This window comes from Phyllostomus hastatus, unplaced genomic scaffold (assembly GCF_019186645.2).
Source record: "Phyllostomus hastatus isolate PE091 unplaced genomic scaffold, TTU_PhHast_1.1 phas_contig_34, whole genome shotgun sequence".
In the NCBI taxonomy this organism is placed as follows: domain Eukaryota; kingdom Metazoa; phylum Chordata; class Mammalia; order Chiroptera; family Phyllostomidae; genus Phyllostomus; species Phyllostomus hastatus.
The window spans coordinates 12,964,627-12,990,709 of NW_025333857.1; the positions used below are offsets into that span (position 1 = coordinate 12,964,627).

Genomic DNA, 26,083 nt, shown 5'->3' on the forward strand with positions numbered 1-26,083 from the left:
ATATTTAAGTCTTTTATCCACCTTGAATTTATTTTTTGTATATGGTGTAAGTTGGTGCTCAAGTTTCATTTTTTTTGCACATGGCTGTCCAGTTCTCCCAACACCATTTGTTGAAGAGGCTATTTTTATTCCATTTTATGTTGCTGCCTCCTTTGTCAAATATTAATTGACCATAGAGACTTGGGCTTATTTCTGGGCTCTCTGTTCTGTTCCATTGGTCTATGTGCCTGTTTTTATGCCAGTACCAGGCTGTTTTGATTACAGTAGCCTTGTAGTATAGTTTAGTGTCGGGTATTGTGATCCCTCCTACTTTACTCTTCTTTCTCAAAATTGCAGCAGCTATTCGGGGTCGTTTATAATTCCATATAAATTTTTTGAAGTGTTTGTTCTATGTCTGTGAAATATGCTATTGGTACTTTAATAGGAATTGCATTGAATGTGTAAATTGCTTTGGGTAGTATGGACATTTTGATGATGTTAATTCTTCCAATCCATGAACACGGTATATGTTTCCATTTCTCTGTGTCTTCCTTGATTTCTTTCTTCAGTGTTGTGTAGTTTTCTGAATACAGGTCTTTTACCTCTTTGGTTAGGTTTATTCCTAGATATTTTATTTTTCTTTTTGCTATTTCAAATGGGATTTTTTTCCTTGATCTCTGCTTCTGCTGTTTCATTGTTGGTGTACAGAAATGCCTTTGATTTCTGGATATTGACTTTGTATCCCGCTGTTTTGCCAAATTCATTTATTAGGTCAAGCAGTTTTTTTGGTAGAGTCTATAGGATTTTCTATGTATACTATCATGTCATCTGCAAACAGCGACAGTTTTGTTTCCTCCTTTCCGATTTGAAAGCCTTTTATTTCTTTTTCTTGTCTGATTGCTGTGGCTAAAACTTCCAGTACTATATTGAATAGAAGTGGTGAAAGTGGACAGCCTTGTCTTGTTCCTGATCTTAATGGAAAAGGTTTTAATTTTTGCCCATTGAGAATGATGTTGGCTGAAGGTCTCTCATATATGGCCTTTATTATGTTGATGAATGCTCCCTCTATTCCCACTTTGCCGAGTGTTTTTATCATGAATGGGTGCTGTACCTTATCAAATGCTTTTTCTGCATCAATTGATATGATCATGTGGTTTTTGTCTTTGCTTTTGTTTATGTGATGTATTACATTTACTGACTTGCTAATATTGAACCATTCTTGCATCCCTGGAATGAATCCCACTTGGTCATGGTGTATAATCTTTTTAATGTATTGTTGGATGCGGTTTGCTAGTATTTTGTTGAGGATATTAGCGTCAATGTTCATCAGTGATATTGGCCTGAAGTTTTCTTTCTTTGTTGTGTCTTTATTTGGTTTTGGAATTAGGATGATGTTGGCCTCATAAAAAGAGTTTGGGAGACTCCCATCTTTTTGGATTTTTTGGAATAGTCTGTGAAGGATAGGGGTTAGCTCTTCCTTAAATGCTTTGTAGAATTCTCCTGTGAAACCATCTGGTCCCGGGCTTTTGTGTGTTGGGAGTTTTTTGATTACTGCTTCAATTTCTTTTGTTGTTATTCGTCTGTTCAGACTTTCTGCTTCTTTTTCATTGAGTTTTGGAAGATTATATTTTTCTAGAAAGTTGTCCATTTCATCTAGGTTTTCAAATTTCTTGGCATACAGCTCTTTGTAGTAATTTCTTACAATCCTTTGTATTTCTGTGGTATCTGTTGTAATCTCTCCTCTTTCATTTCTGATTGTGTTTATTTGGGTCTCCTCTGTTTTTTTCTTGATGAGTCTGCTTAAAGGCTTGTCGATTTTGTTTATCTTTTCAAAGAACCAGCTCTTGGATTCATTGATCCTTAGAATTGTGCTTTTAGTCTCTATGTCATTTAATTCTGCTCTGATCTTGGTTATTTCCTTCCTTCTGCTTGTTCTGGGCTGCCTTTGTTGTTGTTCCTCGAGTTCTTGTAGAGATAGGGTTAGGTTGTTTGTTTGGAATGTTTCTAACCTTTTTAGGTGGGCCTGTATCGCTATGAACTTCCCTCTCAGGACTGCCTAGGCTGTGTCCCATAAGTTTTGGGTTGTTGTGAGTTCGTTTTCATTTGTTTCCAGAAACCTTTTGATTTCTTCCCTAATGTCATTCTTGACCCATTCATTGTTTAATAGCATGCTATTTAATCTCCATGATTTTGAGTGTTGTTGTTTTGTTGTTGTTGTTGTTGTTGTTGTTGTTTTCCTTTGGGTTGGTTTCTAGCTTCAGTCCCTTGTGGTCTGAGAAAATGCTTGGTATGATTTCAATTTTCTTGAAATTCTTGAGGCTTGTTTTGTGTCCTATCATGTGGTCGATCTTTGAGAATGTTCTGTGTACATTTGAGAAGAATGTATATTTAGCTTCTTTTGGATGGAGGGCTCGGTATAGATCAGTAAAGTCCATTTCATCAAGGGTATTGTTCAATGCCACAATATCATCTTTGTTGATATTTTGTTTAGAAGATCTGTCCATTTTTGATAGTGGGGTGTTAAAATCTCCCACTATAATTGTGTTGCTCTCCATATCTTTCTTGAAGTCCTCTAAGATTTTCTTTATGCATTTCAGTGCTCCTATTTTGGGTGCATATATATTTACAATACTTATGTCTTCTTGATGGATTCTTCCCTTGAGTATTATGAAGTGACCTTCTGGGTCTCTCTTTATGGACCTTTTTTGGAAGTCTATTTTGTCTGATAGGAGTATTGCTACCCCGGCTTTTTTTTCCTGTCCATTTGCTTGGAAGATTTGTTTCCAGCCCTTCACTTTCAGCCTGTGAAGGTCTTTTATCCTGAGGTGGGTCTCTTGTAGACAGCAGATATGTGGGTCATTTTTTCCTTATCCAATCAGCTATTCTATGTCTTTTGATTGGAGCATTTAATCCATTTACGTTTAAGGTTATTATTGATAGGTACTTGTTCATTGTCTTTTATGTACGTGTGTTCCTCTCTCTCTGTCTCTCTGTCTCTCTCTCTCTCTCTTCTCTCCTCCTGAAAGCAGTCCTTTTAGAATCTCTTGCAGAGCTGGTTTGGTCAAGGTGTATTCTTTTAGACTTCTTTTGTCTGGGAAGCTTCTTATTTGGCCTTCTATCTTGATCGAGAGCCTTGCTGGATATAGTAGCCTTGGTTGCAGACCTCTGGTTCTCATTACCTGGAGTATTTCTTGCCATTCTCTTCTGGCTTGAAGCGTTTCCATTGAGAAGTCAGCTGTTTGCCTTATTGGGGCTCCCTTGTATGTTTCTTCCTTTTTCTCCCTTGCTGCCTTTCAGGTTCTCTCTTTGTCTTGAAATTTTGTCATTTTAATTATGATGTGCCTTGGGGTGGGTCTCTTTGGGTTCCTCTTGATTGGGACTCTCTCTGTTTCCTGGATTTTTGTGACTTTTTTCTCTCGTCAAATTAGGGAAGTTCTCCTTCATTACTTGTTCAACTAGGTTTTCGATCCCTTGCTCTTCTTCTTCTCCTTCTGGTATCCCTATTATACTGGATATTATTACGTTTCATATTGTCTTGCATTTCTCTTAATCCCTCTTCATTCTTTCTGAGCCTCTTTTCCTTTTCTTGCTCTTTCTGGATGCTGTTTTCTACTTTGTCCTCCAGCTCGCTAATCCGATCTTCTGCTTCATCGATCCTGCTTTTCATTCCTTCTACTGTGTTCTTCAGTTCAGAAATTGCATTCTTCATTTCCTCTTGACCTTTGTTGAGAGTTTCTATTTCCTTTTTCATGTTTATATAGTTTGCAGTGAGATTGATGTAGTTTCCCTCTAATTTCTGAAAGCTCATTGTGAGTTCATTGAACTTCCTGGTAATCATTGTTTTGAACTCACTATCTGATAGTCGAGTTGCCTCTATTTCATTTAGCATTTTTTCCTGAGGCTTCCTCGTTTCCCTTCAATTGGGGGTTGTTTCTTTGTTTTCTCATTGTTCATGGGTTTCTTCTTTTTTCTTCTTGTTTGTTAATTTGAACTGTTCTGATTCCCTGTAATTATGGTGTGAACTTCTGTGTTAGAATATTTGTGTGTTTCAGTGGTGCAATCTCCTTCGTGTATCCTGGTGGTCACAGCTTCCCCCTACTCTTTTTTGGGATCAGTTGGAGGAGTAAGGCAAAATGGTTTAAAACAGCAAGACAGTATACTATGATATTTTACTTTAGCAGCCAGTAGAGAAGAGATGGGTTATCCTTTGGCTCCTTATAGTGTTAACTGTGATCCTCCACCCCACTATCCACGTTTTAGAAAGGATGGAAAGAAGGTAAGACTCTTATTGGGGGCCGAGCGGATTGTTAGTTGGATCTAGAAAGCTGTGAGGCTGTGGGAGGTCAGCTTCTAAGGTAGGGTTGGACTAAAGATTAGTATATAGGAGTAGTGAGTAAAAGAATATAGACAACCCCCACAATAGTATAGTTCAGAAAATTGCAAAGTGGGCTGAGATCAGGTAGGGGTATTGAGAAGCATTTACAATTGTATAGACTAGGTCTTACTAGCAGTAATAGTAAAGTGACAGTCTTGTGGCAGAATCGATGAGGTCTAGATAACAAGAATAAAGAGTATAGAACCTTGAGAGGTGTATTAATGGAACACAGATGAAGGATAGTAACTTATCAACACCTTGTGACTGAGACACCAGGGGGAACCTATCAAATGACAGTATAACCAGCCAAGCAAAGAAGATTATACAGAAAGAAAAAGAATATCAAAATATTATTAAAATAAAAAATGTCAGAAAAGTGAGAAAAAGATAATACAAATTTACAGTAACTTGCAAGATTAAAAAAAAGGAAAGAAAAGCAGAAGATGTAGTGCAGGAGAGATAAATTTGGAGTGGAAAGAATAATATTAGGTTGAATGGAAGAGAAACATAAGGGATTGCGAGATAAAAATAATAAGAATTGAAAAAAAAGTCACATAAAACACAAGATAAAATCAATCAACCAACAACAGCCAGAGAAACCAAACAAAACCCACCCCCCAAAAAAAACCCAAACAAACAAACAAAAAAAAACCTCTTGTTGGTTTCTAACTGGCCAGACTAGTTTTTCTGATCTTGCTGGCTTCAGCTGGCTGAGGGGCCTTTGAAATGCTTCTCTCTCTCCCAGCCAGATCTCAGCAAGTCTGTCATGTACCCTGGGCACTCCCGAACACACTGGCGCACGAGAGTCAGTCTTCCCGATGATGGTGCGTGAGCCCAGCCATTTCCAACTCCGTGTTCCCCGCCGAACCGCACTCCGACCCCTTTCCCGGCTCCCTTGGTTGGGCTGGCTGGAAATCTCTGAGCCACCACTGCAGGAATGCACCCAGCACCACGTCCCTCCCGGGATTGCAGCGCAAGATTCCAAGATTGCAGCCCGTGATTCCGGCCTCCCTATGGGGTACAAGCTGAGCGCAGCCCGGCTCGTACTCTCCATGGATCTGCACTTCCTCTGGGCTAGAGGTGCTCCTGGTCCTGTCTGCTAGAGGCTCTCACTTCTCCTGGCCTCTGGGCGGGTGTTCATATTCCCTGGGCGATATTTTCTCAGTCCAACTGGCCAATCTGTTCCTTCTAGCAACCCGTTCTCCCCTGGAGTTGCTCACCCCCGTATTTGGGGGAGGGAGGGAGCAGCAACTTCCCTCTCCTGGGAGCCCTGGGGCAGACCCCGGAGCACCGGGCGGGCCTGAGGTCTGCGCACCCCCAGACCCCACGCTGATCCCTGGGCCCCTTTTGTCCTGTATCAGACTCCTTACCATCTGGTTTTCCAGTGAGTGCAATAATTTCTGATGTCCTGCTTTCAAAAGTGATTCGGCAACCCAGCCCACTTACTCTGCCTCTCCACTGATCCACGAGTTTCCCCCCCCCTCTTCACAGAAGCCGAGAAAAACGCTGCTTAGAGTAAAGCTGCCATCTTCCCTCTCCTAAGGTCTTCTTTAGAGCAGTTAAATATTTACAAATATTAATACTGATGTAATTGTTATTTTATTGCCTTTCTTCTCCATATTCCAAAGCTCCAGGAAAGCAGGTACCATTTATCTTGCTCACCACTCTTTCTTCAGCATCATTTACAATGTTTAGCACATAAGAGTTCAAACAATTGCTGAATAAATGAATGCATGAATGAATGAAAAAATGCATTATATAAGGTTCACAACCCTTTCAAATACTATTTGTGACAAATTCTTAGAATAATTTTCATCTTTTCATATATACCTACCAGTTTTCTTGAAGATGTTATTGATCATTTCTTGTTGATAAAATTGATAATGTTAATACAATGTTGCTAAAGTTCATGAAAAGAGGCAGTACTGTTAATAATCCTTAACCAACAGCACTTCCCACCCCCCTTTGATTGTATAGTAGTACAGTAGAGGGGAAAGGCCTTGTAAAATTGCTAGTTATTACTGGAATGAGACATAAATTCAACCATTCCACTGTTTGAAATACCTGATACTTTCAACAGTTGGAAGTACTACTATTATAGATTATTCAATAAAAATAATGATAAAAAATTGTTAACATGTAACTTTACATTTATACTTTTATATGGCTTTCTAATCCTTCTAGAATTCCAGACATTGATATTGGGAGATGCAGCAGTTCAGCCCCTCAGGCCCTGGCTCAGGGTTGCATGAGAGACGTCGGTTACGGTTTTACTGCCCACAGCCCTTGAGTAGGGCAGTAGGCCAGAGATGTCCTATGGGTATAATGCTGGCTAAGGAACAAACACATGGAAGAGTATGTTAGGAAGGAGGTGCTGAGAGGCTGAGCAGGCTTGAGTCTGCTGGAAGGATGACAGTATCAGAGGGAAAAGGAGGGCAGAAAACAAATGATGAGAGTGGAACCAAGGGGGCTAGGATAGGGCAAAGGTCTGCCACTCTCAACATCAGTTCTCTGAGTATGCATCTTAAAACTAGCTGTTCAATTAGTAAAATAATTGGTGTAGGGGCACAGAAGGAGCTGACCCAAGATGTTCCTCTGTGGCATATGGATTATTTTGAACTAAAGGCAACTGAGACCCTGCAAGCTCAAGGGAAACTCCTGTGCCTTGCCACAACTACTTCAAAAAGTTTAAATTAGGGGCTATGCCCATAATAAGAGATTATCAAAGAGAACTTTTTGACCTATCTATATAGCAGGAAAAACTATTAGTTCCTGAAAATCTGCTCTTCCTTTCATCCTGAAATGACTGCTCTCCTCTCTAAAGCCTTAGAGAGGAGACGCCTTATCCGATCCTCAGTTCAGAATGCTATGTATACCTCATTTTAACTTCCTGTCTCAGAACTGCTGATGTGTATGGGGCCTTAGGCTATCTCATGTATGTGAAGTTCCCATGTGTACATATGTAATTAAATTTGGCTATTTTCACTTATTAATCTAATCTGCCTCATGCAGATTTAACTATTAGACCAGCTAACAAAAATGAGGAGGGTAGAGGAAAGTTTCTCTCTCCCCCACATAAGAAACCCAATTGGAAATTCAGTATATCGTAATGAACTCAGTCCTAAATTCTTGCACTCTATTGGCATAAAGAAGCATACGTACTGGGGGGAATCGCTACCTGTAAATGTTGGGTAAGAAAAGGAATCACTATGTATTACATGCTTCTTTTATTTCCTACAGTAATTTCAACTTTTTCTCTCAAGAATGTTGGCCTTACAATGGTTTCTCCTTTGCACGAGCATGGGTTGACTGGTACAATGTGGCTGGGAGTGAGGGCAAAACCAACCTGGACAGAGATGTTTGCCAAAGCTGACCCTCCAGTGGAGAAAAGAATTGTTTGAATCTTACCCAAGATTTATGGCTGCCTAAGTCTCACAAAGGCTTTCTTAATCACATTAGCCTGCAGCAAGTATCTACAGATTTTACTCTGTCCACTTTATTTTAGTACTGCATAATATGCTTCACTATTTCAACATTCCCTATCTAGTGTGTTATCTCTCAAATGGCATTATAATATATGAAAAGGCAGATACTATTACTGGATGTAGGGTTATGTATAGGATTATGCTCAAGGATGTCCAGAAAGAAATATGAAAGCACCATATTTGCCTAACACTCTAAGTGGTACAAATGGAAACCATGGCATTTCTACTCCTGAGACTACTCAGACAAGCTACTTATGCAACAATTAGAATGATGCCAATCTTTCTAACCAAATTCCCCAACTATAAAAATGTAATGTATTTAGTAAATTATCCTCTGTAGAAAATAACTCTTCTCTAGTTATCTGTGCATGAATTGTGAGCCAGTGTTCTTAGCTCTAAGTATGCTTATTATTTACTATTCTGCTGAGTATTTCTGCTACGTTGGTGGCTTAGGTACTCTCATCAGTCACTTCTCTATCTATCTGGTATGGCTTTCTTCTTAAATTTTAAACATGGCACAAACTGAACATATGTAAATATACCCAAGTAGCTTGCACAAGCAGAGCTAAGTTGGAAGGTTTTTTTTTAGACATTTTTAAAATATTTATTACCTTTTTTCAAATAAATTAAACAGGTTCAGTGAGGTAAAACAACATATTGGAGGTTACACATCCAGTAAGCAGGACAGTACACCGAACACTAGAGAGCTTGAAGAGCTTCGTACCACTCTGTGCTAGCGTTGCCAAAAATGTTTGTACAGCTAATGTATAAAGCTTAAATTGTTGGAAGACATGCTTCCCTAGGAAGCAAGATAATAACTTAGTCTGATTTTAACTTTTAAAGAAGATTTCAAAACATAACTTTGGAACCAATGGCAATATATAATGATTCTCACGGTGAAAAATTTTCCTTTCATGCAAAAAAATGGTTTTTCCCTTTTAAATAAACAAAAATTATATTTTGGCAATAAAATTTCATTTTATTTCATGAAATTTCATTTCATCAAGATGTTGATGAATAACCATTTCCATTTTGTTTCCTATGTATCTCATTTAAAAAGTGATTGCTTAAATTAATGTATTATGTAAAAGAAACTACACTTTGAATGATGCTGAAAATGAGTTACAAACTATGTGTATAACTTCTAAGCATGTAAGTTATAAAATACAATAAAGGAATCAAATGGTAATCTTTTATTTTCCATTATATCCTAGGGAAAATTAGGGGACAAAATGTTGCTTCATTATGAATCACTGAAAAAAAAGGTAATTTTCTCCTTATCTTCTTAAACTATCTGACTCATTTTTAAGAGAGAATACGGATTTTAAAAATTATATAATCAATTTTAGAATAACTTTACGTTTATTTGATCCTGATATTTTCTAATCAAACCTTAGTTTTCTTTCAGCTGCAACCTGAAACTAGGTCATAAAACCAGACATATAATGCAAAAATCACTAAAATGATAGTTATCTTGTTTCTGAATGAAAATATTTACAGGTGGCAGGCATCTGAAAGTATAAGAACCTTCTTCCAAGTCTACCTTTAAAAAAATATGTGTATTACATGCAGAAGAAAAAATAGTCTTAGAAGCAACAGAGAATACTGAAAAGAGTTCTGGGCCAGAAATAAAGAGATGTGGTTTTGGTCCTGGTTTGTCATCAGGATGAGCTTGGTCCCATCACTCAACTACCCTAACTTCCCTAAAGGTCAGTATCCTTGCAGGTAACATGAAGGTGTCAGCATCTGTCCCACTTCAGCAATTGGTTTGTGGCTGAAGTTCATTATTCATCTAACACTTCATAGTGTCTATTGTGTTTTCTTAAGAAGAAATGAAGACAAATATGATTCTGTCCCTGCCCTCATGGAACACACAGTAGGAAGGTGTAATGTAAAGAAGAATGTTGGGCTGAGTTACAGAATACTTTGGATGGAGAAAATCCTGAAGAACAATTATAAGTTAGTGAAGTGAATGGAAGAAAAAAACATAAGAGCATTGCAGATGGAGGGCGTGGCATTATGCAAAGGTAATTAGCTATGGGATTGCAAGATGTTGGGGGATCTGTGAGCCATTACGGTGATTGTAACAGGAGAGGAATGTCAAAGATGAGATTGGAAGGGTAGAAAAAACCCAGGTTATTGAGGGCAATGCATGCTGTGCTACGGATCTGCATTTTAACCCCAAAGCAATGGGTGGAGATGAGGAGCAATGCAGCTTTATGAAGAGAGGAGTTCTGGGTTTAGAAAACTTATTCTGAGGGCAACATGGGCAATGGATCAGAGGCTGGGAAACTAATGGAGTTGATGGTGTTAGTTCAGGTGAGAAATACAAAGGACTAAAGACGGAGAAGAATGAATAGTTTAAAAAGATGATATAGAGGTAGAACTGACACAGTTTAATGTCTAATGAGGGATGTACAGGAGAGATGGGGAAATTGGTGTGAATCGAAGTTTTCTGACTTGGCAGGGTAAACAATGTATCATTTCATAAGATATGAAAGAAAATAAAGTGGGTAAAAAAAGAAAGAAAAGAAAGTAGGTATTTGGGGACAGACAGGCCTGGTTTTGGATATGTTGAGCTCATTGTGTCTGTGGGACATCCAAGTGGTGATGTATAGAAGGCAGCTGGATATATGAAATGCATTCAACAAGGCAGTGATCTGTTCAAAAGTGAATAATATTGCTTGAATTCAATTCTATATTATCAGTATGTATATTAGCTCTTGCAAGGTCCCTAGTACACTAGGGGAATTAATATACATGGTTTGTTCAACAGTATGCTAAGGGCTTCAAAACATGAAGACACCTCTTGACTTTTTACTGTGCAGGCATACCATGTTATAGTGCACTTTGCTTCACAGGTGTTGTGCTTTTCACAAATTGAAGGCAAGACCCTCTAACAGCAAAAGGATTACAACTTGCTTTATTGCGATGCTTATTGTGGTGGTCTGTATCCAAAACAGCAATATCTCCAAGGTATGCCTTTGTTTGTTTAACTGAAATTACTTTACTACCTACAGCATCATCTCAATTGTGAGCTATCTCTGATGGTTTATAGCTTCTTGCTCATGTTCATGTGGCTGGCAGGTGGACTGGACTAAAAAACTACCATGCAGATGGAGACAGAACAGTACTCTGGAACCCTTCTTCCATCCTACCTCACTGCCTATCACATTTTCCTATATGCATTCTTACTTCCAGCTGCCATGATGGGGTCATCAAGCCTTAGCTTAAATCAAATGTCCTTTGGCTTCAGGTCCCATGATGAAAAATATATGGAGTCCTGGACACATTACAAGTTTTACAGCTTTACAGCTGAAATCCTTCAGGTCCTTCTGACCTACTGAAGGAAAAAATATGTTTTATTTTATTGTGATTCCCAAATGTTCTTCTAGTGTGTACATTTTTTTCCTACAGAATATGTATATTGCTTCCAGCAATGTGTTTCATATTACCTTGAAGAGTAAGGGAAGCTCTGATAGAAGGAAACAACTTCGTCTTGTTGCCAGTACAAGAGAAAATAGAACTTGAATTGGAAGGAAGCATGACCAAGTCTATGGATCATTAGTTTGTCTTTCTCTTTGACTGAGGACACCTTATATGAGCCAGTTTCAAGCATCCTAACTTGTTTGAAAAAAAGTTTATATCATATATAACTAATGATATGTTGGCTTTGTGATTGGGGTCCTTTCATTAAATTAAATACACACACAGTTAGGATTTTTCCTAGGACCTTAAAAGAAAATCATGTTTTCTTGTAAAGTCTGAGATGCAGCTCAACACCCTTGAATTAAACATGTCTTGGATAATAGGCTTTCCAAATCTATGTCCAAACTTAAAGTCTTTCTCTTCAGGAGGTAGAAATACCACCAATTTGGAGGTGGCTTGAAAATAAGGTAAATAAATGGACTTACCTTAACAATGAAATCTGCTGTGAGTGGTCCAACCATTTTCAGGGTCTCTTTGTCTGGAAATTTCTGGAAGTCCACACTAGAATTGTCCACAAGAAAGATGCCTGTAGAGCTGAGACTGTTTTCCCCTTTAGCCCCCTGGAGGGTTTTGGTTTCCAGATCTATATCACCAAACACATGGAGAGAAGAAAAAGATGTTCACAGGGCTAGGACAGACCACATGCAAGTACTTTCCTTGGAACAGAGTTTAAAACTATATAAGTAAGGGAGAAGAATCATTCTTTATATGTGACACAATTAAAATTATGATATAAACAAAATACATGGGCACTTTGGATCACATAGGAGTTTATGCTGAGAATGAAATTGTTTTAGAACTTACTATCCAAACATTCAAACCTCCCTGTCAAAGAATCTTTGTTTCCCTGGACCACCTTATTACAATCCTGTTCCTTTGACTAAACCTTTCATACACATTTTACTGACTTCAGTGTTTATGGCCCTTGGCCTAGAATACCCTATACTTTTCTTCTTGCTCTATGAGATCCAGTGTGCAGGTCTGAATTTCCTTAGCACCTGTGTGACTTTATATTTATGCATTACCTTGTATTTATTTATACTTTTGGTTACTTATTGCATGTGTGCTATTGTTAAAAATGAAGAAAGTATAGTGATTTAAGGACAGGGAACTAACTGTCCTTTTTAGTTCTCTTTCACTTAAAAATCATTTTTGGTACTTTATTAAGTTTTGTGTACATATATGATATTTCATAAGAGCTTAAGACAGAAAGAAGAAGTTCTGGTTCCTGGAACATTCCAATCTGAATTTGGCCAATGATAAAGCCTGTGAAGCAGCATCTTTCGTTGTAGGAAATCAAAGTGCTGGGAAGATGGTAATTATGATGTATATTTCAGAGCATGTGAATTTTTCATGTGATACAGAGATAGTTTAGAATAACTGCCCACTGCATAAAGAAAGGTAGATAGGAGAAAGGGAGAAGAATCATTCTCCCTTTCTAACCAGAGCCCTCTAACCAGAGCCCTCGATTTTGGTGAGGATTTTAGAAGAAAGATGGGGAGCTTGGGTGAAGCCCTAGGTCTTCCTTCCTACATTCAGTTAGACTGTCATGCCTCTTATATGTTTTACAGATTGGGGTTCTGTGGTTACAGATAATTTTAAGGTCCCTGGAAGTAGTGAAGTGCCTCAAGTATTTGTAATAAAGTATTCTAGATATTGTCTAAATCAAGTTCTCTATGACAAAAAATAGCAATAGGTGGTGTCTGATTAAGTGCCTGTGACTGTCAGGTGAAGTCTGTGTAGCCCTTCTGTGGGAGTAGGTCAGGCTTCCTTCCCATCTCCCAGACTGGTGGGGACCTCACAGGAGAGCGTAAGGCACACCAGGGAAATATCTGAGTGTGCAAACCAGTTGTTGTCATCAGAGGAACATAATAGCCCTGCATCTCCTTCCTCTAGGCTTCATTCTTCTGGCTGCCTTGCATGTGAATTTGTGGAGATCTCTCCAGAATATAAGTTAATTTAGTTTTGGAAAAATCTGGGCAATCTAAGCCAAACCTGAGCATGTGATTCAATTTTATCACCAGGTCCCCCAGGTGTCCATCTCAAGGTGCTTCTGATTAAAGATGAGCTGCACCAGACTGCATAGTCTTGTTCTAGTTTGGCCCTAACTATTTAGGGTCCATTCCATATTGGACCAGATGCAGGGAATGAAGGGCAAAAGGGTTTCAAGAGAAACAAGGCATCATTTACTCACACATTTATTTTGAATTATATTCCAAATAAAAAACAAAACATAAACTTCTTTAGGTATACATATGTTGTGAACAGTATGTCCATTGGGGGGGGAAAAGTAGACTCCAGTTTGCTTTTCATCATCTATGAGTACCATTAGCAATTTTACAAATCCTTGGGACAATTAATCCCAAGAAGGCCAAATTATCAGCTTCTTAGTGGTCACATAATTAGAAACTCTAGGAAGCTAATACATTTATAAAGTGATTTTTCCTCTTATATCTATCTATATTCCTTTGGGTTCTTTCTTCTGCAATGAGGAGTCAGTCCTCAACCTGGCGATGGTCTTGGTCTGATGTTTCATTGTAGCCTGTCCCTGTTTTTGAGTGGCCTTGTTACACCAGCAGTTACCGTGGTCCAGTTCTCAAGAGGAAAAGGGAATCACTTACATGGTAATAGTGTACACACATATATCATCCTTTGACATGTGAATACTATATTTTGGGGGTTGTTCAGAGCCAGAAAAGAACTTGGATCCATATAAGGTATCTTATCAGCATCTTTTGGCTTTGCCTGAACTGTACCTTACTTATTCCTTTACTTCACATGAACCTTCAAACCCCACCTCTCCCATGAAATGTATTTATTTTTATTTTTAGAAAGACTATAGTAGGCTATCTGAACTTTCCCAGACTATAATTTGTCTTCATCTTGTTTGTCTTTCTGGAGTGATTTCAGTCATAATCCAATTTCCAGAAGATAGTGCTTGCTACCTAAACTGATTTCTTAGGTATGTGTGGGAGGAAAAATAAAAAAGAAGAAAAGATGATAGATAGCTTTGTAGGAACCCGGGAACAATCACAGAAATGCTCAAGGGATCAACTGAAGCAAAATCTTTCAGGGAGACTGACTATTGCAGGAAATACTGGCATATCCTCTCCTACCTCCTCTCTGGTTTGCAGCCCATATATTTTTTTTTGTTTATAATTTACAGGTATTTAAAAAAAAAGATGTGGCTGTGTACTGCTAATTTGGCATGCCTGAAGGTCAGCTCTTGTACAAACTCTGGTGGGCGCATGCTACCATTTGATCTTTGGGTTATGATCACCTCTTTAGTGATCCTGAATCCAAGAGTTATCTTCAAGATATTAGGACCTTATATTGTCTTTAATATGTGGGATGCTTAATTATATCAAAATGGTTTTCTTTAAATGCCACAGAGTTAAAGTTGCTTGGTATTTCTATATGATCCTCTGAATTGATAAAGTAAGGAAACATAAAAGTAGGAAGAATAAAAGAAAGAAGGAAGGAGAGGGAGGAAAGGTTGGAAGGAAGAAAAAAATGAGCAGTGAGGCAAGAAAAAGATTGAGTTTGACTGGAAAGTAAGAAGTGAGAAATAATATTCACAAAAACATAAACATGTGCTTAACGCATGAACAATCTATAGGGAGCATCTATTTTGTTTTTTTAGGACGACTGTGGTTAGAAATAATTACCACAGAGTTTTTTGCTATCTCATCAGTCAACCAAAAGATAAACAGAAACATTCAAAATATCATATTATGATGGAGTGGAAAGATTAGTACTTCTGTATTTTAATCTATTCTGGGAACAAAAAGTAAATAAATAATAATGCCCCAAATTCCCAATATCCAAAGGAAACAACCAAGTTTACTTACATAAGTGATCAGTTCCTCTTAAGAAAAGGCGAACGTGTCTGCTTCCATAGGGAATAGCAACCACAGTGTCATTCACTAGAGAGAAACAAAGCAAAGTCTTAAAAACACATAATTTGATACAAAATTACTGATCGTCTCCTATAAAGGCACTGACTTACTTACCACCTTCCACTCGGCAAAATGACAATTTTTTTTATTGTTGTTCAATTACAGTTGTCTTCATCCCTCCCCCATTACCCTCCCTGGTCCTACCCACCTCCCCCTCCCATATTCAATCCTCTTTCCCCTCCCCCGTTGTCTTTGTCCCTGAGTCCTTTATACATGCTCCTTGACTTGACCCTTCTGAAGGAGAAGTTATCCTGTTATCCCCCTCCCCTCTGGTCACTGTCAGTTTGTTCTTTATTTCCATGATTCTGGTTCTATTTTGCTTGCTTGTTTGTTTTGTTGATTAGGTTACAATTATAGGTGAGATCACATGGTATTTGTCTTTCACTGCCTGGCTTATTTCACTTAACATAATGCTCTCCAGTTCCATCCATGCTGTCGCAAAGGGTAGGAGTTCCTTCTTTTTTCTGCTGCATAGAATTCCATTGTGTAAATGTACCACAGTTTTTTGATCTACTCATTTACTGATGGGCACTTAGGCTGTTTCCAGCACTTGGCTATTGTAAATTGTGCTGCTATGAACATTGGGGTGCATAGGTTCTTTTGAATTGGTGTTTCAGGAAAATCTTTTTTTTAGGTCTTTAAAATGTGAACACCAATATTTGGGCATCAAAATTTTTACTTTCCCCAAAATAAAATACGCCCAAAGAGCTGCTGACTAGCTAGCTCATGAGGGATCTGATCTTTAAAAAATATGTGAATTTTGATATATGAAAAAAGTGGATTTGCAAGTTTTCATTTCTGATTTTAAGTCCTGGGCTTATATTGCCACATTTCTCTAAATTAGAGCAATTGTGTTACATTACAAAAGGAAATTCTAGTCTTCCAAGGATGACTTTATTACATCAAAGTCTGGATTGCTTTCTAGCAAAGTAACTGTCTTGGATAAGTAGGACAGATAAAAATAGGGGAAATAAATATTTGTTTACATTCTTTAAGCCCCTCTAGAGCAAAAGTCTTGTCTTCCAGTTCTTCAATATCCTTTACTCCAACTGCATTAAATACTATGTATAGTGAGTGTCCTATAAATAGTTATTTATATCCCCTCCCATACTCTCTGTTTTGAAAAAATATGGGTGAATCACTGATTATTTATAAATGGATTACTTTCTACTCTGCTTGAAATTGAGCCTAAACTCATTGGAAACAGTCCCAAAACCTACATTAAAAACATTGAAGGTATATTGCATGTACCCCAAACACATCACTGACATTTAGCACTCCATTTGTGACAACAGTACCTCATACTTACATGGATGGCACTGAAGAGTTTCACTTTCACCTAAATTATACTATTTATTCCTTCATTCAAAACTTGTTAATATAGACAAAGAATTTGCCACCATCTCCCTTTATGAAGAAATGAAGTCTTTGAGAAGCATAATGCGTAGTCCAAGGTCAAAGAACAGAAGGCAAAGGACAGCAGGTATTTTTTTTTATAAATGTAACAGCTGATCATTGTTTTGGGGTGTTTTTTAACTGCTGATTCTTTTTTTTTGAAAGATTTTATTTATTTATTTTTAGAGAGGGAAGGGAGGGAGAGAGAGAGAGAGAGAGAGAGAGAGAGAGAGAGAGAGAAACATGTGCAGTTGCTGGGGGTCATGGCCTGTAACCCAGGCATGTACCCTGACTGGAAATCGAACCTGTGACACTTTGGTTTGCAGGACGCACTCAATCCACTGAGCTACACCAGCCAGGCGACAGCAGGTATCTTAAACCCACCAGCATATTCGGGAGCTCTGAGGGATCTCCTATTTCACAAATATCTTTTCAATATTGTCCATTATCATCCCATCACTGAAAAAATTTAGTTTAAATAAAAGACTCTCAAAAGGCAGCCAATTTCTCTGAATTTCAATATATGATCTTGTCTCTAGGTGAATTTAATTTCAATAAATGAATCTCAGAAGTTCCCTAACTTCCCTGACCCTTAGTTATTCTGTTTGTAAAATGGGAAAAAACACTTCATGATATTGCTGTGAAGAGATATAGGTATGGCTGTAGATATAGAGATGCACCGTCTGGAACACAGTGTTTGGTAAATATTATTTTCTTCCCTCTATTCCAAATCTCTTTAAAAACAAAGACTATTTATATGATGTTTTTTAACACCTCAAGACCCCTCCAATGTAGCCAGCTGAATGAGAAAGAAGAATCACATGCCCTCAATTTCTTCCCCAAAGAGGTTACATTTATCAAGTTCTCTAAAATATTGAATATTGTACTCACACTACAACCTTCTAGTTGTTTTCAATGTCATACATTATTAAAGAAAAGGCTGAATTTCAGATAGCTAAGAGTTTGTGGCTTGTGAGAACAAAATAACATAAGGGGAATACAGAAAAGGGACAAAGAGTATTCAGACTGGGCCCACAGACCTCTAATGGCCTCGCATAAAGACATGGATGTTTAAGTTTACAAAAGTAACTCAAAGCAGTTAAAACAATGGGATTTCTAGAAATAGAAAGTCTTTGTTTATCCACAGGTCAAATAAAGTGCAAGCAAAAAAGGACTGCTTTCTGTTTGGTCTGCAATGCTCTGCAGCAGTCTTCTGACCCACACACTGCTCAGGCGGCCTCCCTCTTGTTCTGCTAAGTGACTCACATTCCACATGCTGGGGCATTGATCTAGCTTTTGGCTGATGCAGTAACCTTTGCATGCTCCCCGAGGAAGATGGGGAGGAACAGCCAAGGTTGTTGGGAGAAGAGGGTGGGTTGGAGAGAGTAGACCTGGCAAGGATGGAATGTCTCCTGATGCCCTTGTGCATTTTCCTGGTCAAAGGAAATATGGAGCAAACTGAGCCGGTGTGAACTTGAACCATCAGTAGCACATAGCAACAGAGGTAGGATAGTCACAACCTATGCTTCTATGGTTCTGTAAAGGGCTAACAGACAACTGGCAAGTCACCAGGCAACCAGCAAATTCATTCCTTTATTCCACAAATGTTTTTGAATGTCTCCTAGTGTCAGGCTCCATACTAGGTACTAGGGATTCAGTGGTGAACAAAATAAAGCAATAGCCCAACAGATGGCCCCTGAAAAAGGGACCTACAATTAAAAGTGTTGAAAATATCACATATTATTTCCTGTTCACGGAAATTTCCAAAGCACATTAATTAGTTTCTTAGAAGCCCTAAACCAAAGAAACCCACTTTACTCTATTTAACCCAATGTGTCCCCAATGTGTTCATGCAGGGAAACCTTTTCTTATGTATCATCTGATAACACCAGCTGATACATCTCAGAATATACTTTAATATATGATGCTTATAATTTGACAAAAAGCAAGGTGGAAAAAATTAATTTCATTTCCTGCATGTTGATAAAAAGCCAGTCTTTGAGCTGTATATGTATTAGAAATTGTCTCATTTGATGATAAACTCTCAATGTCTAGGGGTATGCTGGGGAGTCTTCTATTTGGAAACTACTACATTTGTGCACAGCGAGGTATTTAAGACATCCGAGAATGTGCAAGCAGTCTGGTTTCATCACTTGCCCCTCAGCAATAAATTCAGTGGGCACAGCTGTCAAGGCAGGTGGCCATGTCCTCTCCCACTGTGCTGCACAACCCTCTGGGGCCCCTTTCCCACAAAGGCACACTGCTCTATGATCAAGTGCATCCATCCTCATCTATTCTGGTTTTCTTGACACAACCATGATGTCAATCTTCAAAAGATATTTCCAGGTTATTAATCAACAATTCTAAAAGACCTGCTTCAGAGATCAGGTAACCTCTTTGTTAAAATGACAAGGTTTCCATGGGAATCATAAATCTTGTTATTTCACATATGTGGGTTGCAACTTCCCTTTTTCAAGAAAATTGTTCTCAAGGATTATACCTACAGGATTTTGTCAAAAAAATCTACAGTGTGCACTCTCTCTCTCTCTCTCTCTCTCTACATACACACACGCACATAAACATATACATATATACATATACATATATATATATAAATATATATATTCTACATCTTTCTATAGAGTATTTTAGATTCACTTTTTAATCTTGTCATATGTGAATTTTTCTAGGTGATTTATTGCTGTAGCAGAGAAAGGTGAGAATAATAATGATAAATTTTGAAAAGACAGGGTTTCCTATTCTGATACCTAAACTTATCTTATTTTTAGACTTGTTGATAAGCCCCTGTTTTTAAAATCTTTTTTGCTCTAAGCCTTTGGGGCTGACACTCAGTCTTATCATTAATATTATTTTTTAAATGAATGAGCCATTGTTAAAGCAATTGGCTACATACACAAATAGTCCAACAATCTTGAGGAGGTTTTAATGGTATATTTTTAAATCTTCATGCCAATTTTATTACTCTTAAAATATATCCAATAAAATAAGATGAGCCCTGCCAACCTCCCCTCCTCCCTAGTTTATCAGTAATCGCACAAAGGAGGATATATACTGAATAGGTCTAATAAGATGCTTCCTTCCCCAGCCCCAGGCCCCTGTTTTGCATAGATCAAAAACTCTGAAGCAGCCCTGGCTGGTGTAGCTCAGTGGATTGAGCACGGGCTGAGAACCAAAGTGTCCCAGGTTCGATTCCCAGCCAGGGTACATTCCTGGGTTGCAGGCCATAACCCCCAGCAACCGCACATTGACGTTTCTCTCTCTCTCTCTCTCTCCTTCCCTCCCTTCCCTCTCTAAAAAATAAATAAATAAATAAATAAATAAATAAATAAATAAATAAATAAAATCTTTAAAAGAAAAAAAACCTCTGAAGGCATCCTTGACTTCATGCTTGCACTCAATCAATTTGAAAGTCCTATTGTCACTAGAATAAAAAAGTCATATTTCACTGATTCTACCATATTTCACATTTTAAAATATATGAAATCAGAATGCATCTCCCAATCACTGGGGCCTTTTATTCTTTCTCACCAAGGCAGTAACTCTGCCATAGTTATCTTTGCCTGCACAGGCACTAACATCAAAACACCCAGTATCAAACTTGCAAAATTGGTATCAGCGGGGGCTTGAAAGAAAATTCCAAGATAATAGTAGAGCACAGTTAATTTAACCTCTGGGAATAAAATTGTTATGAGGGCTGTAGGGAGATGTGTGAAAGAAGTGCTAAAGAACATCAAAGTTGGAGTCAAAAGCTGGCTAGGTCTATGTAATTGGAACTCTGAATTAAGAGACCAGCACCAAGACTTCTGATTCCTGCCAAGACAGAGTAGTAGGGCCCAGGCACAATCTCCTCCCTCAAACAAACAAAAGGTCAGGAAAAAAAAATGAAACCATGGCTTTCGAGATGCAGGATATCAAGCAAAGAAGGTCAGTGATCCTTGAGAGTCAGGAAACAAAGTTGGTGTGCCTTAACATTGCTTCAGTTTACTGCCTTGAAAGACTTTCCAGGCGGTGGCTCAGAAAGTGGGAACTTACTGGGTTCCCTGAGTTGAGGAGCCAAAGCTAAGAGTTCAAGGAGATCAAGGTGGCTAGAGTTAGAATAAGGACAAATTACCAGAGAAAGAAAAGCTGCATAAAGAGACAACTCTAGAAATTTGAGTGCTTCTGCAACAGGGTGCATCTGAAGAACTTGGCCAGCATTTTAATAACGTTAAAACGCTGCACCTGCACTGGGAGCCAGAGACATGGGTGTGACTCTAAACCACAATATGTTGTAGCTGGAGGGGCTTCCTGCACCTGTGAGAGTGGCTTGGTGCTGGCTTCTGCAATGGTGCCACACCTGCCTGGACTAACTATGGCAGCCAAGAAAGGTGGAAAATATGGGAGTGCTAGCATGTGCAGCCAATTGTGGGGGGACTTGGAAATGAGGTTATGGAGAAGGTTCCAGGCTGGGATTTAATCAAAAAGGCAGGCAGCCATGTGGGACAGGAGACAATGTGGTACAATGTGGGACAATGGGAAACAATGTGGGACCCGGCGGGACCATACAGGAAAAAAAGGGGGTGAAAGACTCTCACTGGTCACCCATGAGGAAGTGCCACATGGTTTTGGATTAAGAACTGGAGATCGCAGTGGCACAGCTGATGGAGTCCAGCATGCATTACTGAGAGGGACCAGAGGAAGTAAGCTGCGGACTTTTGCTTTTTTTTTTTTTCTTCTGGAGGACAGTACTTCTGATTGGCATGCTCCAAGACTGGCCTGACTGGGCAAAGGTGGGAAGGCAGGACTGTGTGTTTGTGGGTGTATCTTTATTTCTAAATGGGTAAGATTATCGGCAGAATTCAGCCATTATTCTAAGTCTGTATAACTTTTAATTAAATAGCTCCTTTCCTTTTTACTAAACCCTGGCATTGAGAGCCACAGTGAATTTGGTGGTGGGCATAAAGAACCTAGAGTAACAAAAGACCCCAGGGTGGGGGTTGTTCCTGCAACACTTCCTTCAGATGTCCAGCAGCACACTCATACCAATCAATCAGCACATGTATTTGAAGCAGCTACCTGAGGCTAGGAAAAGAACCACATCACATAAAAGGATTACAGGGATGAGTATCTGACATGCATACAGGGCCTGAATAATAAATACCTTACCCCATCAGCCAGGCTGGAAAACTTCGTGTCATTGGACACGGAGTGCTCAGAAGGGTCTCAACCTGGCAGCAAGGCCCATCTAGCACTAGCCCAAACGTGGCTGTGGTCCCTGCCGCCAAGTTTTAAGATCCAAAAGGATCAAACTGATTTCAAATAACTTTACTGCTTCCAGAACAAAATTCAAGAATATTTATGGGAATACAAAAATTTCTAGCATTCAGCAAGATAAATTTTGCAATGTCTGGAACCAGGTCAAAAATGATCAGTCATGAAAATTAAACAACAACAGCAGCAAAATAAAGCCCATATTGAAGAGAAAAATTAATCAAAACACAGAATAGACATTAAAATAGTGACACCTATATTCTATATTGTTAAAAAAAATTAAGTACCAAACCAAAACAAAACAGAAAAAAACAACTTCAAGCCTAGGAAATTTCACAGATGAGTGGTACCAGGAATTTAAAGAAGAAATAACAAGTTCTATACAATCTCTCTCAGTAAACAGAAGAGGAGGAATCACTTTCCAATTCATTGTATGAGGCCAATAACACACTTACATGAAAACCAAAGACAGTATAAGCACAGGATACTAGAGACAACTATCTCTCATAAAAATAGATGCAAAAAAACTCTCAAACAAAATGCTAGAAATCAAGTTCAAGAATATATGTAAAGAATAATACACCATGATCAAGTAGAATTTACTCCCAGAAGGCAAGGCTATTTAAAATCAATAGCATCCATTACAAAAGTCTCAGCAAAACCACATGATCATATCAATTGAGACAGAAAGAGCATTTGACAAAATTCAATATTCATTTATGATACTATCTCAGCAAATTAACAATGGATGAAAACTTCCTTAAGGTGGTAGAGTATCTGTAAAAAAAAACCCTATAGCTAACATCATACTCTATAAAGAAAAATTGAATGCTTTTCCCTTTAAGAATGAAAATAAGGCAAGGATATCCAGTCTCACTTCTGTTCAACATTGTATTTGACATCATTGCCAGTGCAGTAAGGCCATAAAAATAGCAAGTGATAAAATTTTATAAATTAAAAAAAAGAAGTAAAATCATCCTGATTTGTAAATAACATGCTTATCTATGTAGAAAATCCAAAACCTCAAAGAACTAATAAATAAGTTTGGCAATTTTGTAAAACATGTGGCCAAGAATAAACTAGCAATTCCAAAAAACTAAAATAAAAATACAGTGCTGTTTGTAAGAGGTATAAATCCAATTAAAACATATAGGGTATATGTGCTTAAAACTAATAAAGACTTTCCTTCCACAACCTTGCAGTACTTGTTGTCTTATTAATGATGGTCATTCTGACTGGTGTGAAATGGTATCTCAGTGTGGTTTTAATTTGCATTTCTCTAATGGCTAGTGATGTTGAGCATCTTCTCATATGTCTATGGGCCCTCTGTATATCCTCCTTGGAGAAGTGTTTGTTCAGGTCCATTGCCCATTTTTTTCATTGGATTATTTGTCTTCCTGGTGTGGAGTTGTGTGAGTTCTTTATGTATTTTGGAAATCAAACCCTTCTGCAGGGCATCATTGGCAAATATGTTTTCCCATTGCAGTTGGTTCCCTTTCTATTAGTACACTGTTGTTGGGAATGTAGATTGGTGCAGCGACTGTGGAAAACAGTATGGATTTTCCTCAAAAAACTAAAGATGGAACTGCCTTTCAATCCAGTGATCCCACTGCTGGGATCCTGAATCACCAAATCAAAAGAACCTATACACCCCTATGTTCAGAGCAGCACAATGTACAGTAGCCAAATGCTGGAAACAGCCTAAATGCCCATCACTAAATGAGGGGATTAAAAAAACTGTGGTAGATTTACACAATGGAATACTACACAGCAGAAAGTAAGAAGAAACCCCTTCCTTTCTCAACAGCATGGATGAAGTGAAATAAGCCAGGTGGTGAAAGACAAGTAACATATGGTCTTACCTATAATGGGAACCTAGTCAACAAAACAAACAAATGAGCAAAATATAACTAGAGACTTGGAAATAAAGAACAAACTGACTATGACCAGAGGAGAGAGGGGAGGGGGATTACAGGGGAAAAAGGGGAAGGGGGAAGCAAAGGAACACAAATAGAGGACTCATGGGCATGGACAATGGTGGGGGATTGACTGTGGGAGTTGGGAGGGCTAGGGTAGGAGAGAGCAATGGGGAAAAAGGTGAGACAACTATAACTGAATAATAAATAAAAAATATAAAAAATAAAACTAATATAGACAGATGAGAGAAATTAAAGAAGACTTAAATAAATGCAGACATATGACATGTTTGTAGGTTGAATAGCTTAACATATTAGAGATGTCAATTCCCCCCAAATCAACCTGTAGAATTATAATAATTTTAATCAAAATCCCAGTGAGACTTTTGGTACATATGGAAAAACACATTTTAAAACTTGTGTGGAAAGGCAAAGAACTTAAAATAGAATAGCCAAAATAAGTTTGAAAAGAAAGATAAAGTTGGGGAAATCAAGGCACCTGATTTTAAGATCTACTTTACAGCTAAGTAACAAAGACAATGTGGTATGTACAGTGAGAGATCAGAATGGACTCCAGAAACAGTCTCACACAGAAATGGCCAAGGAATTTTTGACATTCTTAAAGGCAATTCAAGGGAGGAAAGTTTATCTTTTCAACAAATAAAGATGAAAAAAAAATGGACATCCTTATAAAAAATTGACCTAGATACATAAAAATTAACTCAAAATGGGTCATAGGTCTAAAGGTAAAATGTAGAACTCCAACACTTTTAAAAGAAAATATGAGAAAACTTCACGACCTGGGGTTAGGCAAGGAGGTCTTGGACCTGCACAATCCACGAAAGAAAAAAAAAGATAAACTGTTCTTTATCAAAATGAAAATTTTGGCTCTGTGAAAGATAATATTAAGACATTGTGAAAAAACATTTTAAAAGCTACCTACTGAGAGGAAATATTTTCAAATAATGTATCTGACAAAGGACTTGCATCCAGAATATATCAAGAGCTCTTAAAACTCAACAGTAGGAAACCTAATAACCATTTTTTTTTAAATAGGCACAAGACTTGAACTAATATTACACCAAAAAGGAAATAAACACACATGTGATGGCAAAATAATTCCCACCTCCCTTCTCCTGCTAAGATGTCCCCCAGACCTATGAATATGTTGTATTACTCTAGCTTATTGGGACAGACCCAGTGTAGTCTTGAGCATCTTTCGAATTGGAAGAGGGAAGCAGAAGAAGTTAGAGTCACAGAGATCTGGAGATGCTATGCTGCTGGGCTCTGAAGATGCCAGGGAAAGAAGATAGCCTCCAGAAGCTGGACAATCAAAATAAAAGAAAATAAATTCTTCCCCAAAGCTTCCAGGAGGAACATAGCTCTACCAGCACCTTGATTTTAGCTCAGTGGGACCCATTTTAGACTTCTGACCCTCCAGAACTGTAAAATAAGTGTGTTGCCTTAAGCCACTAAGTTTGTGGTAATTTCTTACAGCAGCTACTGAAATACAACATGAAAAGAGGTTCAATATCATTAGCCATCGGAAACAGGCAACTTAAAGCAATGATGAGATACTACTATGCACCAATTAGAATGTCTCAAGTAAAAATCTACTGACAATATTAAATGATGGTAAGAGTGCTGAGCAACTGAAACTCAGACTTGCTGGTGGAAATGCAAAATAATAAGACACCTGGAAAAATAGCCTGCCCTGTTCTTAAAATGCTAAATATACACTTACTATATAATCCAGTCATTCTAATCTCAGAAATTTACCCAGGAGAAATGAAAGCATTTGTTTGTCTAAAGACATGAATGTTCATTTCAACTTTACTTGTGAGAGCCCCAAAGTAGAGACACCCCAACTATCTAGCAACAGGTGGATGAATAAACAAACTGTGGTATGTCCATACAGTGGAATTATCACAGTAATAAAATACTGATACATGCTACAATATTAATGAATCTCAAAATAATTATGCTGAATGAAAAAACCAGATGGAAAAGAGTATATATCTTATAAATTCATTTATATAAAATTCTAGAAAAATGCAATCTAATCTATAGTGACAGAAACAGGGCAGGAGGGAACAGAAGGGAAGGATTACAAGAGGAAACTTTTCAGGTGATGGGGGGTTATGTCCAAGATCTTGACCATGGTGATGGTTTCACAATTGTATGTATAGGTTGAAACTTATTAAACTGTATATT

The 26,083-nt window shown here is 38.1% G+C and overlaps 1 protein-coding gene across 2 annotated transcripts in view; it reads right to left on the bottom strand.

Moving 5' to 3' along the window:
- ADAMTSL1 (ADAMTS like 1) overlaps positions 1-26,083 on the bottom strand; it is a 924,426-nt gene that overhangs the window by 254,673 nt on the left and 643,670 nt on the right. For both annotated transcript variants that reach the window (XM_045840784.1, XM_045840785.1), the window contains 2 exons: positions 15,180-15,254; positions 11,754-11,911 (listed from right to left, as the gene is read on the bottom strand). In XM_045840784.1, coding sequence (XP_045696740.1) covers positions 11,754-11,911; positions 15,180-15,254 — 233 coding nt within the window. The remainder of the gene's footprint in view (positions 1-11,753; positions 11,912-15,179; positions 15,255-26,083) is intronic.